This window comes from Ailuropoda melanoleuca, chromosome 4 (assembly GCF_002007445.2).
Source record: "Ailuropoda melanoleuca isolate Jingjing chromosome 4, ASM200744v2, whole genome shotgun sequence".
Taxonomy (NCBI): Eukaryota; Metazoa; Chordata; class Mammalia; order Carnivora; family Ursidae; genus Ailuropoda; species Ailuropoda melanoleuca.
The window spans coordinates 39,168,432-39,181,719 of record NC_048221.1 but is presented as its reverse complement, the minus strand read 5'-3'; the positions used below and the strand labels follow the sequence as shown (position 1 = coordinate 39,181,719).

The window sequence follows — 13,288 nt, the reverse complement described above, 5'->3', positions numbered from 1 at the left end:
AAAGAACTTGACACTGGGCTTTCCTATAATAGATTGAGTTGCATCTTTAAATTATCACCTTTAAGATGAGGTGAAAACGTGCATGGTAATTTTAAGATGCCGAGTGGTTCAGATATACGGTAGTTTAATGGAAGTTTGGATGTCGTCACTTAAAATGGGACTTTGGCCTGATGACACCAAGGCTTCTGAAAGGAGATAAACAAAATAGTGTTGATTAAGGTAGATTTTTTTTTAACTTGAGAAGAAAGTGTTCTATAATTTTGGACTAATACTACTTTAAAAAAAAAACTAAGAACATGTATGATTTTTAGCCTGTCTTTCTTTAAGACATGTCATCCATGTTATTATTCAGAGGTTGGCAGCCAGGAATATTCTCTATTTAGGAAAAATAAAGGATTTTAAAATGTGAGATATTTAAGTTAGACATAAGGAAGGCTCCTCTAACAAGAAAATTACCTAGGCTGTAAGTTCAGTTGTTCAAGTGACTCAGACTGCAGTAAGTTGGGGGAATCTTCCAGTTGTAGAAATATCAAACCCAGGGAAATAACATCAGGATGCATTTAGAAGTTATCATGGACAGAGGCGCCTGGGTGGTGCAGTCGTTAAGTGTCTGCCTTTGGCTCAGGGAGTGATCCCAGCGTTCTGGGATCAAGACCCATGTCAGGCTCCTCCACTGGGAGCCTGCTTCTTCCTCTCCCACTCTCCCTGCTTGTGTTCCCTCTCTCGCTGGCTGTCTCTGTTAAATAAATAAATAAAATCTTTAGGAAAAAAAAAAAAGAAGTTATCATGGACAAACTCTAGTGTGCTCCATGTTAGAAACCAAACATACGCCTACAGATTAACGTTTTTACATCATAGAAATAGAGATCTAGAGAAGTGTAGTCTATTAATACACAGACCTGACATAGGAAAGTGAGTGCTTTCCATAGAAATACGTTAATTTGAGCACCATTTGTTTAAGACTCCTCTTCCTATAAGTTAACCTTCCCTTTATCAAGCCCCAGGAGCAGACTGTATATTTGAAATAAATTAAGACAGACAAGGAGTTTCCTGAATGCGAATTTTTTTTTTTTTTTTTTTTGCTTCAACCCAAATCAGAGCTTGAAACCTTTTACTTTTCGGTATGTAGTTTATTATTGTCTGTTGCTGCCAGTGGGATCTAAGTTTTAATTAGCTTGACAACATAGGTGTGATATTTTACAGAATGAAATCACTGCCCCTGTATTTAATTAAATGAACCCTATAAAAGTTGTGTTTTAGCCAGGGGCATAATTGATGGTAGGCTGGATTTAAAATTGCATTAGCGCTTTCCATTGGGGTCGTTTGCACATGCATTGGAAAGAGAGCTGATTGCAGTACCTTGATCCTCAGAAACCAAATGTCTTCCCATAAACAGATACTTAATTTCTAATTTAGAGAGAGCATGGTGTGTCTTTTCCAAATATTACATATTCAAGTATCCCGAACTGCTCACAGTTAGGTTGTGGGGCACTCTGCAAGCTTTCTGGGATCAAGACCTCTTTGGAAAGGCAGCACTAAAGGTGCATGACGTGACTTTCACCAATGGCGTTTCTAGGTAGACATCGGGGACCCGGCTTCTCTCTGGGTTATGGGCTCAATCTGTGTTCCAGCATGTGAAGTCTCTGGGAGCAAACTGGCCACCTCAGCAGATCAGATCCTTCACTAGATGTCTTGGGGAAATGCTGTCCACAACACATTCCTTCTGGCCATTGCTTGAGTGGCTCGCACAGGCTGGGGCCTCATTTTTCCACAAGACATTCTCCCAAGTGGCATCCTGTCTGCCAAGAGGGGAGCAGCTCTCACTAAATAACCTCAGCAAATACCTTCTCAGGGATTGAATGACTACAAGATGGACCGAGGGGGTTGTCAATGAAATCTGCCCCCAGATGGAACATCCCACCTGTATTGCATCAGTTCCCGGGGCTGTGGAAGAGACAGTCATGAGTGGGTCGTACAAAGAGCAACAAGCATGTTAACCCTGGCTTCATCGGAACCAGGCAGGAATCATTCCATGCCCACGGCACAATCGTCTCGTCTCAACAGACCTCACACTTAAGGACCTCTTGAAGCTTCCTTAGTGTCCTGTCATATTTGTGGCAGTGATGTTGGCCTTGAGACAGACTGATTGTATATTCACCATAATTGCACCTAAGTCCCAGGGGACCAGCCAGAGCCTTAGGTGAATAACTTAAGCCTTTAATTTATAATAAAGATAAAGTTTGCAATCAGCATTTCTTGTTCCAAAACATTCCATTTACTTGGTTTTAGAGCTGCATAAACTGTTTTAAAAGCAATCTGCTCAATTGGGCGAGTTAATGATATTTAATTTGACTGGGCCAAACGTCACCGGGTGAGCACAGCGGCACATTCCATCTGTAATTGCAGCCATCATCACCGCCGCGCTCTGTAATGTGGATGTAATGCTAATCCTGGGAATAAAGGCTGTCATTCTCGGCTGGTTGACAGTGCACCCGGCGTCATCCCCTCTCGAAGGCTCTCAGTGATGTGATTCCAAGATGACAGTGTAATAAGTGTTATGTGCACAAGGTAATTCAAAACAAATTTGGCTGCAAAAATGGATCGTCTAGGATGGTAAACTCCCGCCTTGTCGCATCGTCCTTTAAGAGAATGTAATGATCCCTAAAATACCCTGTCAAGAAGCTTGTGTGGCAGGGGTCGAGTCTTTTAAAATTTATCTCTTGCACCCCCAAGTCCCCACCGGAGAATCCCAACTGGAGGACTCTAGACTATGAACTGGTATGTTGGGAGTCCAGAACAGGAGATGGGCAGGGAGCCTGTTGGTACACAAATGTTTCTTAAGACTGCCTAATCAGGCTGCCTTTTGCTTCTTTGATTTAGAGATTATTTTCTCCTGGGGAAATGTGACTATTCTGGTATAGGATCCCCATCAGCACTGGTATCTTAGTAAATTTCTTATTATTTGCATGTTAGGCACTATAAGTAGATTATCTCATTAAACTTTATAATAACCCTCAGAGGCACAACACTATAATTACATTTATTTTGCGGACAAGGTAACTGAGACCCAGAATAATCAAACTGTTCAAAGCCCTCGGTCAGGATTCCAGCTTTGCCCTGGTTTCACGCTTGCAGACCCTGTGCCCTCCGTCCCTGAGTGATAACGTGAGGAAGAGGAGCTCACCTAATTTGTGCCCAGGCTTTAACTGAACTGCATTTGATTCACATACACACATGGCACTGGGCTTCTGAAATTGTTCTCGAGGGCACAGGTGTCAGAATGCCTTTCTGTGGAACCCAGCATAGTGGTGACATCCTGGAGTGGGACAAGAGGTCATTTCTTGGTCACCCCAACATTCCAGGCCTTCCTTTGGGTTTGCAACCCTCTTTCTTCCTCCTACAGGCGGTAAAGATGCTGTGGATACTGTTGCATCAGCACCTCTGAATAATACCAAAAATGGGGTGGATTCCTACACGCTTTCTTGCTTTTGGAATTGTGTGCATAGAGACACAGGGCAACTGTTTGCTGCCTCCTCTTAGCTTAGACTGATTCAGGCGGGTCCTCTATGTTTCTTCTCCTAGGTATCATTTAGACATCTGCTCAGTCTCATAGCACTGATTTATAAAATCTACCTAAGTAATAGTCGCCATCACTTTTCTATAAAAATAAGCTGATTAAGATACACTGCCACTCAGAAAAGCATTTTCGCTAATTATTTTATACAGATAGAAGAATGTGTCTAGGAACTAATCAGAATACATTCCTACCTAATTTTACAATACATCTGTGTGATACTTACACCTATTGGGATATTTTGGGCTGCGAGCAGTGAAGATTTAAGTTAAAATGGTTGATGTATAAGGAATTCAGTATCGAATATGATAAGAAATGTGTGGTTAAGGGGTTCTAAGGTTGGTTAGTTCATTTGCTCAATGATATCATCAGAGACCTCAATTCTCCCATTTTTCTGCTCCAAATCCCTTAGTATGTTGTTAATTTGGCCTCAGAGACCGGCTTTCAGCGTGATCCCAACATATTCCCACGAGTCGAAGCAACACATGCAGATGATTTGCCCAGAGGCAGAAGAGGGCTGTCCCTACCTCATGTCCTATTTTAAGAACAAACAAAACTTCAGAAGCTCCCTAGCAGATTCCTCATCATCTCCTATGAGCCAGAAGTAATGTTGCATGCCCATGCCTAAACCCATCACTGGGAGCAAGACCACCGTAATAAGCCAAAGTTCATCAAACCCGCACTTCATTCACCCCAGGAGGGGGAAAGCTCTCTGATCTGACAGAAATAAAACAAAACCGATCTCCCTTAGCAGAGGGAAAGAAGTTGAGGCAAGGAGGGATGTTCGTTGACCAGGTAGCTAACATCGTCTGGTGTTGTATTTGCAAGACTTAATTGTATATGTAAAAAGCAGACTCTGAGGATGGATTATTCGTTAGACACATCTAGAAGGGTCCTGCAAGAAAATCTCATGTTCATTCCCTTTTGGCAAAAGACCTGGTATTTATGTATGAATAGAGAAAGCACAGATTAGAGAGATCTTGCAGGATCCATTCAAAAGTCTTCATGTCTGAGGGCGCCTGGGTGGCCCAGATGTTAAGCGTCTGGCTTCAGCTCAGGTCATGATCTCGGGGTGCTGGGATGGAGCCCTGAGTCGAGTCGGGCTCCCTGCTCAGCGGGGAGTCTATTTCTCCCTCTGCCCCTCCCTCCGCTCATACACACACACGCACACACTCTCTCTCTCTCTCTCTCTCTCTCTCAAATAAATACATAAAATCTTTTTTAAAAAGTCTTCATTGGGGCGCCTGGGTGGCACAATGGTTAGCCGTCTGCCTTCAGCTCAGGGCGTGATCCCGATGTTATGGGATCGAGCCCCACATCGCTCCTCCGCTATGAGCCTGCTTCTTCCTCTCCCACTCCCCCTGCTTGTGTTCCCTCTCTCACTGGCTGTCTCTATCTCTGTCAAATAAATAAAATCTTTAAAAAAAAAAATAAAAATAAAAAAGTCGTCATGTCTGAGTTCATTGGGAGTAAAACCGCCCTTGGTACAAGCCATCCCTGGTGACTACCGAGGGAGAAGACAAGCTTGGCTAGCTGGCAGTGGCCACACCCACGTCTCCTACATGTGCTGTTTGTGGCATTAACTTCACCTAGGGACAAACTGACTATCACACTGTAAATTCCTGTATTATCTGACCCCTGGCGTTAGGCAGTAATGGAAAATATGGCTCAGAGGGTTCTGCCCCAGCATGAATTTCACAGATCTCCTAGTTGCTAATCACACCTCCTCTCCCTTCCCTCCCAACCCAAGCCCTCAGCACTCTGGACTCTGAGCAAGGAGGGGGTTAAGATGGTCAGCTGGTTTGGAAAGCTGGAAAGAATTCCTTTGTGTCCGTGTATCCTCTTCTCAAAGGAGGAAGAGGGAAGACAGCTGTGATGTTAAACCCTGGTGTTCCCATTCCTCCAGAGTAGAGGATGTAAGAGCTTGGTGTTTCAGCCATTCACTTACTTACTGGTGCACCTGAGTCGTTTCGTAGCCCAGAGTTCTTGTTCCGCCGAACTCCCTCATGTTGCAAGTCAATTACTTAAGTAGATTGAATCCAGCTCATTAATAATCTCCACTGGCATGGTGCACTTGGGCTTCATTACAAGGCGAGAGTCTGACATCTATTCTTCAACCCAGCAGTTGTTTACAAGATACTCGGTCCTACGAGTTCTTGTCCCTGTAGGGCCAGAGTGAAGGGGCTTAGCAAAAATAGAAAAAGGCTGCATAATCAGTACTCGTGTTCTGCTCGGACAGAGAGAAACCGAAGTGCTGTCTGCCTGAGAGGACAGACCCAATTGTCAGTGTGCTTTGAAGTACAAGATACGGGGGGGCCAGGGAGAGGGTGCATATGCCCGACAGGAGAAGGTTCAGTGTTCATTTGGACATTTATAAATAAATACTAAAAACATGCCTATTGAAAAAATGGAATATTAATCTAAGAGATTTATGTTCAGAAACTCCTATGTTAGTGACAGGAATTTGTCAGTGTTGCTCTTCAAAGATTTGAGCAGCTCAGGAACTTTTTCCGAGGTGTGGTCTGCAGAATATGGTTCCTGTACGATTGTTTTGTATCTGACTTTAAAAAGCAAGCCAACCACCTGGGGAATAATACTGAAATATGTCGGAGCCTGGTAACGTTCCCACGGCACAGTCATTAGACATTACCAAACTACCAGAACATAACATCTATTCCTTTTGCTGTGGGGCATGAGAGGGCAAGGTAAATTAAAGAGTTGGACTAAGAGGTTGCTTGGAATGACTTCCATTTTCTAGAAATAAGGTTCTGGCTTCTACTTGCTCTTAGTGCCAAAGATAGCCACGTTGACTTAGTTTGGATTGGATGCTGCTTCCTGGATTCTTTCCAATGGTACAAAGTTGTGACCCACCACTAACTAGCTGTGTGATCTCATGTGGTTAATTTGTAGCTGTTAGATGAGGGAGATGAACATAATTTGGCTCTGCCAACTTCCCGGACCGTGTTAAGGGAAGTGTTAAGTGGTAGCTTCAGGTCAGTCGGTAGACAGCAGACGCTCAGTAAAGGCACTGGGGTTGCAGCAGCGGTTCAGGCTGTACACAGTGGGAAACAAGTCAGCAATTAAGCTAGCGACTGTTTACCACACGTCGGCCAGAATGCCAGCCATTTTTGGACCTCCTTGATATCTGCCATATCCACCTACGACCCCAGACTATCATTTACTTAATGTATTTGATTGACTTTAAAAAAAAGCAAAGCAATTTATTTAAGAAGGAAACTTCATATCACTGCCATAAAAGGAAAGCTAATGCCTCCTGACATAATACACCCCATTAAAACATAACAATGTGATTAATTTCTAGTTAGCTGTTATAGCCTGAAAAAGGCTCTGAGCCCAGAGGCTGCTCTTTTCTCTCACAGGCAAGATTAGCAGGTGATGAAACTATGTTAAAGACATACCAGTAGGAAGCCAGGACTTCCCCACTGTGAGATTTATCATTTAATGTCAGATTTGTATTCCTCCAAACTCACTCTCATCCCACTAGGCATTCCTTAGGAAACCTAAAACAGAGAGAATTGGAATTCTCTGACGCCATCCAGTTCTTCCTTTTAGCTTGCTTACACAGGATAACAATCTTTCTAGCTTCTGCTTGACTCTAATCCTCTCTCACCCTAAATATTTTTCCACAGGTCAATGGTAAAGACTTATCCAGAGCGACTCATGACCAGGCTGTGGAAGCTTTCAAGACCGCCAAAGAGCCCATTGTGGTACAGGTGTTGAGGAGAACACCTCGGACCAAAATGTTCACGCCTCCATCAGAGTCGCAGCTGGTGGACACGGGAACCCAAACTGACATCACCTTTGAGCACATCATGGCACTCACCAAGATGTCCTCTCCCACCCCGCCTGTGCTGGATCCCTATCTCCTGCCAGAGGAGTAAGTCTCACGGTCTTGCGGCACTAGTGTGTTAAGCATGGTAAAGAAGTCCAGTGAAGTTGTTTTCTTCCCTTCCGTGTGGTGAAGAACATTAGCAGGTCTTATAATTTTCCTCCAAGTTGCCTGTGTTTAAGTTTATTGTTTATAGAGGCAATCAACTGAGTCCTGCTCAAAACCGCTCTGACATATTAATTACTTTATTATAACCCTGGAGCAGAGTTATTCAAATTATATTCTAAGAACAAAATTACTTACAAATGTCATAAAAGTTATTTCAGAATAAAATTTAATCACCGCAAATGGCAATGTGAAGGTTTTGTGTTATAACTAGAGGGAATGCTGACGGTTCTCTTAAATAGACAACAAAGTAAGTCGGGAGTGTAAAGAGAGCCCTGAAGGGTGTGCATCCCGCTTTCTTGGGTCTCGTTTCCAACCTGGATCCGTGTTAATGAGTCCACACGTGCCTCATAGAAGTACCGCATTTACCGATTAAGTAACAGCTGTGATCCCACACCCCACATGAATTACCTTACACATGGCTCTCCTCCTACCTTGCTCCCTGCCAGAGAGAGGCAGGAGCTCAGCGCCTTCAAGGCAGACAAGCCTGATGTTCAAACTGATAACTAGCCGGGCAGCTGGGGCAACATACTTTATCCCCATTTTAATATAGGAAAAATAATCCTAGCACCCAGTGTGTAAGAGTGTCGGGTTAGAGGAATAACTTGCGGGAAGTTCTCAGCATGACATATGGTAAGCACTAAAGAGGGAGCAGCAATCATTGATTTAGTGAGAGAGATGAAATATCTAGGGGAAAAATGAAGGGTGAGAAATTTTCTAAGATAGACCACTGGCTGAGAAGACGTCTGCGCTACCATAGCTGACAGCACGTGGTTGTGCCTGTGTGAGGACAGGATGTCCACGTCCCCACCCCAGCCTCACTAGGTGACATGGGAGTCACTCCCGGCTCTTCCTGTCTTGAGCCTCATTCTGATCATTGACTTGTTGCTTTATCTCCAAGGGCATTTTAGCTCTTCCAGGACAAAGCTCTCGGTGCTCCGTGGTGCGTTTCTGTTAGTCATTCAGTAACTGGAGGGAGCACGCATTTCCCGGAGTTGCATGGGATTCCAGACCGAGGCTTGCCTTTCATCCCATGGTGTTACCTGCTAGCCGTCATGGGAACCCAGGGCTAATTCCCCAGGCCTAATAACTGCAGCTGCAGCTGACGGTACGGAAGGGGAAAGCGGGGGTCCCCTCTCTGACCTCCATGCTCGGCGTGCACGGCCGTGTGCAAAGGCGCTCCTTATGTGCAGTGAGGAAGTGCATATGCGCCCGTTCTCCTCAGCTTAAGCGGGCAGCAGGACTGAAAGACGGGTCTGTCTCACCTCGACTCCCGGCTCTTAGCCACATGACCACTCTGTGGCAGCCCAGCTGATCCTATGAAAGCATTGCCCGATTCACTGAACACATTCAAACCAGTTCTGTGATTTTCTAGAGCAAAACTGCCTCTCCGTGTTGATGAGGCTTTTATGGCAACTGCCGCCTCTCAGATGCTGAGCTGTCACAGTGACGGGCCTTTTAGAAGCCAAACCCTTAATTTCCTTTTAAGTCTAGTTAACATGACATGACTTACCCCCAAAGGGCAACTTGAGAAATGTCAGTGGAGTCCAGAGGTCAGGCCTTTCCAGGTTCTGGCTACAAGGTCAGAGCAGAGCGAAGAGCGTGCATCGGGATGGAAAGGGGAGTGTTAACTTGATGCTCGAAAGCCCAGGCCTTCCAGTGGCCTCCTCAGTACTAAAAGCCCCTTGAGTGCTGGCAGGTTATTTACCTGAAAGGTCCAGAAAATTGAAAGCCAGCCCTTGTTTGACCATTCATGTCTGATCTGGTGTTTCAAAACTACGTGCCTGGGAGGGAAGACCAGAGCGCATTGATTGCTATGCTGACCTTTGGAACAAGACGCTTTGAGTCCCCAGTCAACAATCAGGCTGAAGCTTTCCACCCACGTCTGGCACCTCTCAGAGCTTCTGACCCAGCCTGTTATGATTCCCACTGCCTCTGCTCCTAGAGGTTCCAAAGAGGCTGTGGCTTCTGGAAACAGGGTTTTACATATGCTGTCCTAGGAGACTCAGGCTTCCGTTCTCTGAGTGGCAGGTGTATGCATGTATGCTTATACACATGTGCGTGTATCCAGTACATTCATTATATACACGTATGTGCATACTTGGTTTTCATATGAAACCTATTCCTTGTGGTGGAACCATCACAGAAGTTTGGAAAGACACTGTCCTAGATGGTAGCCTCGTCATTTCAGGCCCAGCCCTTTGGACCGGACTCAGAGGCCAGCACATATCCTTGAGTGTTGCCTGAAGTCCAGCCTTTTTCTCCCCAAAGAGCAAATCTAACAGTGAAGCAATAAGCAGGAACGAGGACTGTGTCTGCTCCCTAGGGACTGAGTGAGAAATGAGTCCTGTTGACTCACATACTAGTTGGCGAGAGGATGGTCCCTGGGAGCAGCAAAGGCTATCACCTGCATCTTCTTCCAGCGGGACAGACTTCGGCATAGAGGATGGAAGTGTTAGACAGGGGAGGTCCCGACACCGCTGAGAAGCCAGGGAGAAGCGGGCTAAGGCAGTGCCCTGGCCCTGAGAACTGCGGGGCCGGCAAGGTTGGGAGGATGAAAGCAGTGACTTTCAACCACAAGCAGGCCATAAAGGTCTTTCTTCTGTTTTCAGGCATCCCTCGGCCCACGAGTACTATGACCCCAATGACTACATTGGAGGCATGCATCAGGAAATGGACAGGGAGGAGCTGGAGTTGGAGGTAAGAACATCCCTGTCTCAATTTAGGAGTCATTACTAAGACTAACAAGTTCTCTGTGAGCACAGATGTAGTTTATGGGTTTAATGAAAGAGCCACCGTGAGTGGATTTCTTTTAAAAGAACCACTTTCAGTCATGCCATTTAAAGGCATAATTCAGCTTTTCTTCCCCACCCCCCCTTTCAAAATAGAATGTAACAATCTGATCCCAAAGCAGAAATATAGGAGTTTTTTTAAATCAAAATTATATAAAAGATAGGGTAGCGAGTCCTGTTGTGCATCTTTGAACTCATGTTATCTCCTCTTATCAGGCTCTAAACTCCGTATATTCTCGTAACTACACTGAGCTTCCCTGCCTTTCTCCTCTTGAAGTCATCGCCACTTTTACTCAAAGGCAAAGCAGGTGGATAAATCATTAGGGTGGGTGCTTGCCCACACCAACACAAAAGGCTTTGCCCAACGTTTTCTAACATTGAGCTTGAAAAAATTAGCAAATCCAAAACTCTCCTTAAGTTATTTGAGGCCAAATATGACTCAGATGTGATTCTAGATGATGTTTAAGGTCCCATTGGCCTCCAAGGGTGGCCTCTAATGGTTAGCTATTCAAGCATAACTAACATACAGTGCTATGTTAGTTTCAGTCGTACAGTAGAGTGACTCAACAGTCCTGTAGGTTACTCAGTGCTCATCGAGAGAAGTGTACTTTTCATTCCCTTCACCTGTTTCACACAGCCCCCGACCCACCTCCCCTAGAGAACATCAGTTTACAGTTCCAGCTCTCATTTGTCTTTTAATAAGAGAGAGAGAAAATAGAGAAAAGTCACCTTTCAAGATGTACTTACTTATACTTCTGGGCAAACACTGGTTGCTATATTTCACAGTGTTTCCAAAAAATACAAGAGCATTTTTTTCAAAGCTGACTTTACCGACTAGGGTAATCAGGTACCTTTTAGAAAGATTCCTGATGTCAAGGGTAACCCTGCGGCTCCATCAGAAGGCCAGACGGGAAAAATCCAATAGTGTTTTATCCAGCCGTCTGGCCACACTGTGCAGTCTGGGCTGCCCCGCCAACACGCGTGAGGCCGATGGGTTGCTGAGTGGCAGTCGGTTCTGGGGCAGGGACTGGGGTGGCAGACGAGTGGAAGACGGTTGTGATCCTCGAGCTCTCCTTTACGCTTACTGAGGGTTTTTGTGCCAGAAGAGAGGACACAGATCCATCACCGTGTTCAAACACCACCTTCACTGGCTGTTCCCCTAAAGCCTCCTGGGGACAAATCAGTGTACTTGGCCATAGAGTCATGACGGACTCAGGGACATTGTTTGAAAAATTTAAATTTCCTGCTAAATGCCTTTGGTCTGAACTGGAATGGTGGTTNAAATGCCTTTGGTCTGAACTGTAATGGCGGTCGTTCTGACCCAGAACTGCTTCTGTTCTGCACGCTGTCCTCCATAGGCCACAGTTCTTGCCGCCCACTGATGGATGGTTGTGCGAAATGTTGCCTTGTGCCTTTCAGAAAACCAGCGGCTCTGCCTGTCATTGATAATTTCCCATCTCCCCAGCTTCAGGGCTAGTTCGCGAAGCAGCCAGTGCCTCCCCCAGGACACTCATTCTGAGCGTGTTACACACAGTGTGTGCAAATGGGGTTCCACATTAACTGTGTTTGAGAATGTCCGAGGGAAGCACAGTGAACAGAATTTCATCCCAGAGGACTTCGCAGTCCTGGATGTGTTAAAGAGCACGGTAAATGCCCTGGGGAAGGGGAACAGATACAGTAGACAGGATTACCCCAACGTATTTTTTTTTGATCTAACACCTTCTCTTTGGCCAAGTACCTCTTAGCATTTTCTGGGTCTACAGTTCTCTGGAATAGTGCTTTACAAGAAGGAGGGCTGTTTAACAGTCTTTATAGGACAACAAGCTTTTTGATGATCAGTGTGACTGTGACAAAGTAGAAGTCTTTCAAAAGCTGTTAAATATCTCGGGAGCTAGATTGACAGAGTCTAACCGAACTCTGAACAACACAGGGATTAGGAGTGCTGACCCCCTGCACAGTCAGAAATCCACGTCTAACTTTTAACTCCCCAAAAATTTAACTACGAGCCTACCGTTGACCAAAAACTTTACCGATAACATGAACAGGTAATTAACGCATACCGTATTCTTACAGTCGGGTAAGCTAGAGAAAAGAAAATAAGAGAAAATACATTGACAGTACCGTATTTATCGAAAACAATCCACGTGTAAGTGGACTCNAGAGAAAAGAAAATAAGAGAAAATACATTGACAGTACCGTATTTATCGAAAACAATCCACGTGTAAGTGGACTCGTGGTTAAAACCCATGTTGTTCAAGGGTTGGCTGTATTGTGTAGACTTGGTAAGTCACGGACACTAAGTTAAACTTGAGTCTATACTAGTGATCTATTTTAGTATCTAACACCTTGGAGAACCTGATGGAACCTATGGTTTCTTCCTGGAGAAATGCTCGTGTCTGAAAGAGCTTGAGATGCACTCTGGAAGGTCACAGAGTTCCCACAGTATCTGCCCCATTTGGCCCATTCTGCCTTACAATATTTTTGTTATATCTGAATACCACCAGAACCACTGTTTGCTTTCTGTTTTGCTTTAACCCAACGCAACTCATGTGAACTAAGGTGAATTTATTGCAAAGGCAATGTTCTATGACTGCCTCAGACAGAAAATCAGCTTCAACTGCCCACGAATACAAGGTGCCACACAGTATACACGGTGGGCACCAGGCAGTGTTACCCAACCCCTCCCTCCTCATCCGTGGCACCTGCTGAGGGCTGGGAGCCGGGGCCAATCCGCCCCACCCCCTGCTCTCTTTCTCAGGAGATCCGCTGGTGTTAAAGAAGGGTTAAGACTAGCCCAGACTGAGTCGGCCTTCCGAAGGGAAGTAGCTTTCTCAGTGTGAACTGCCTTAGAGCATCTTGCTTTCGGTAGAAGCCCCTCTACAGCAGTTCCCTAGAGCCTTGTTTCTC

At 45.1% G+C, this 13,288-nt stretch overlaps 1 protein-coding gene across 2 annotated transcripts in view; it reads left to right on the top strand.

Annotated features, from left to right (window-relative positions):
• The window catches only part of LOC100484486 (E3 ubiquitin-protein ligase PDZRN3), a 239,639-nt gene that overhangs the window by 213,547 nt on the left and 12,804 nt on the right, over positions 1 to 13,288 (top strand). For both annotated transcript variants that reach the window (XM_034658648.1, XM_034658649.1), the window contains 2 exons: positions 7,225 to 7,472; positions 10,202 to 10,289. In XM_034658648.1, coding sequence (XP_034514539.1) covers positions 7,225 to 7,472; positions 10,202 to 10,289 — 336 coding nt within the window. The remainder of the gene's footprint in view (positions 1 to 7,224; positions 7,473 to 10,201; positions 10,290 to 13,288) is intronic.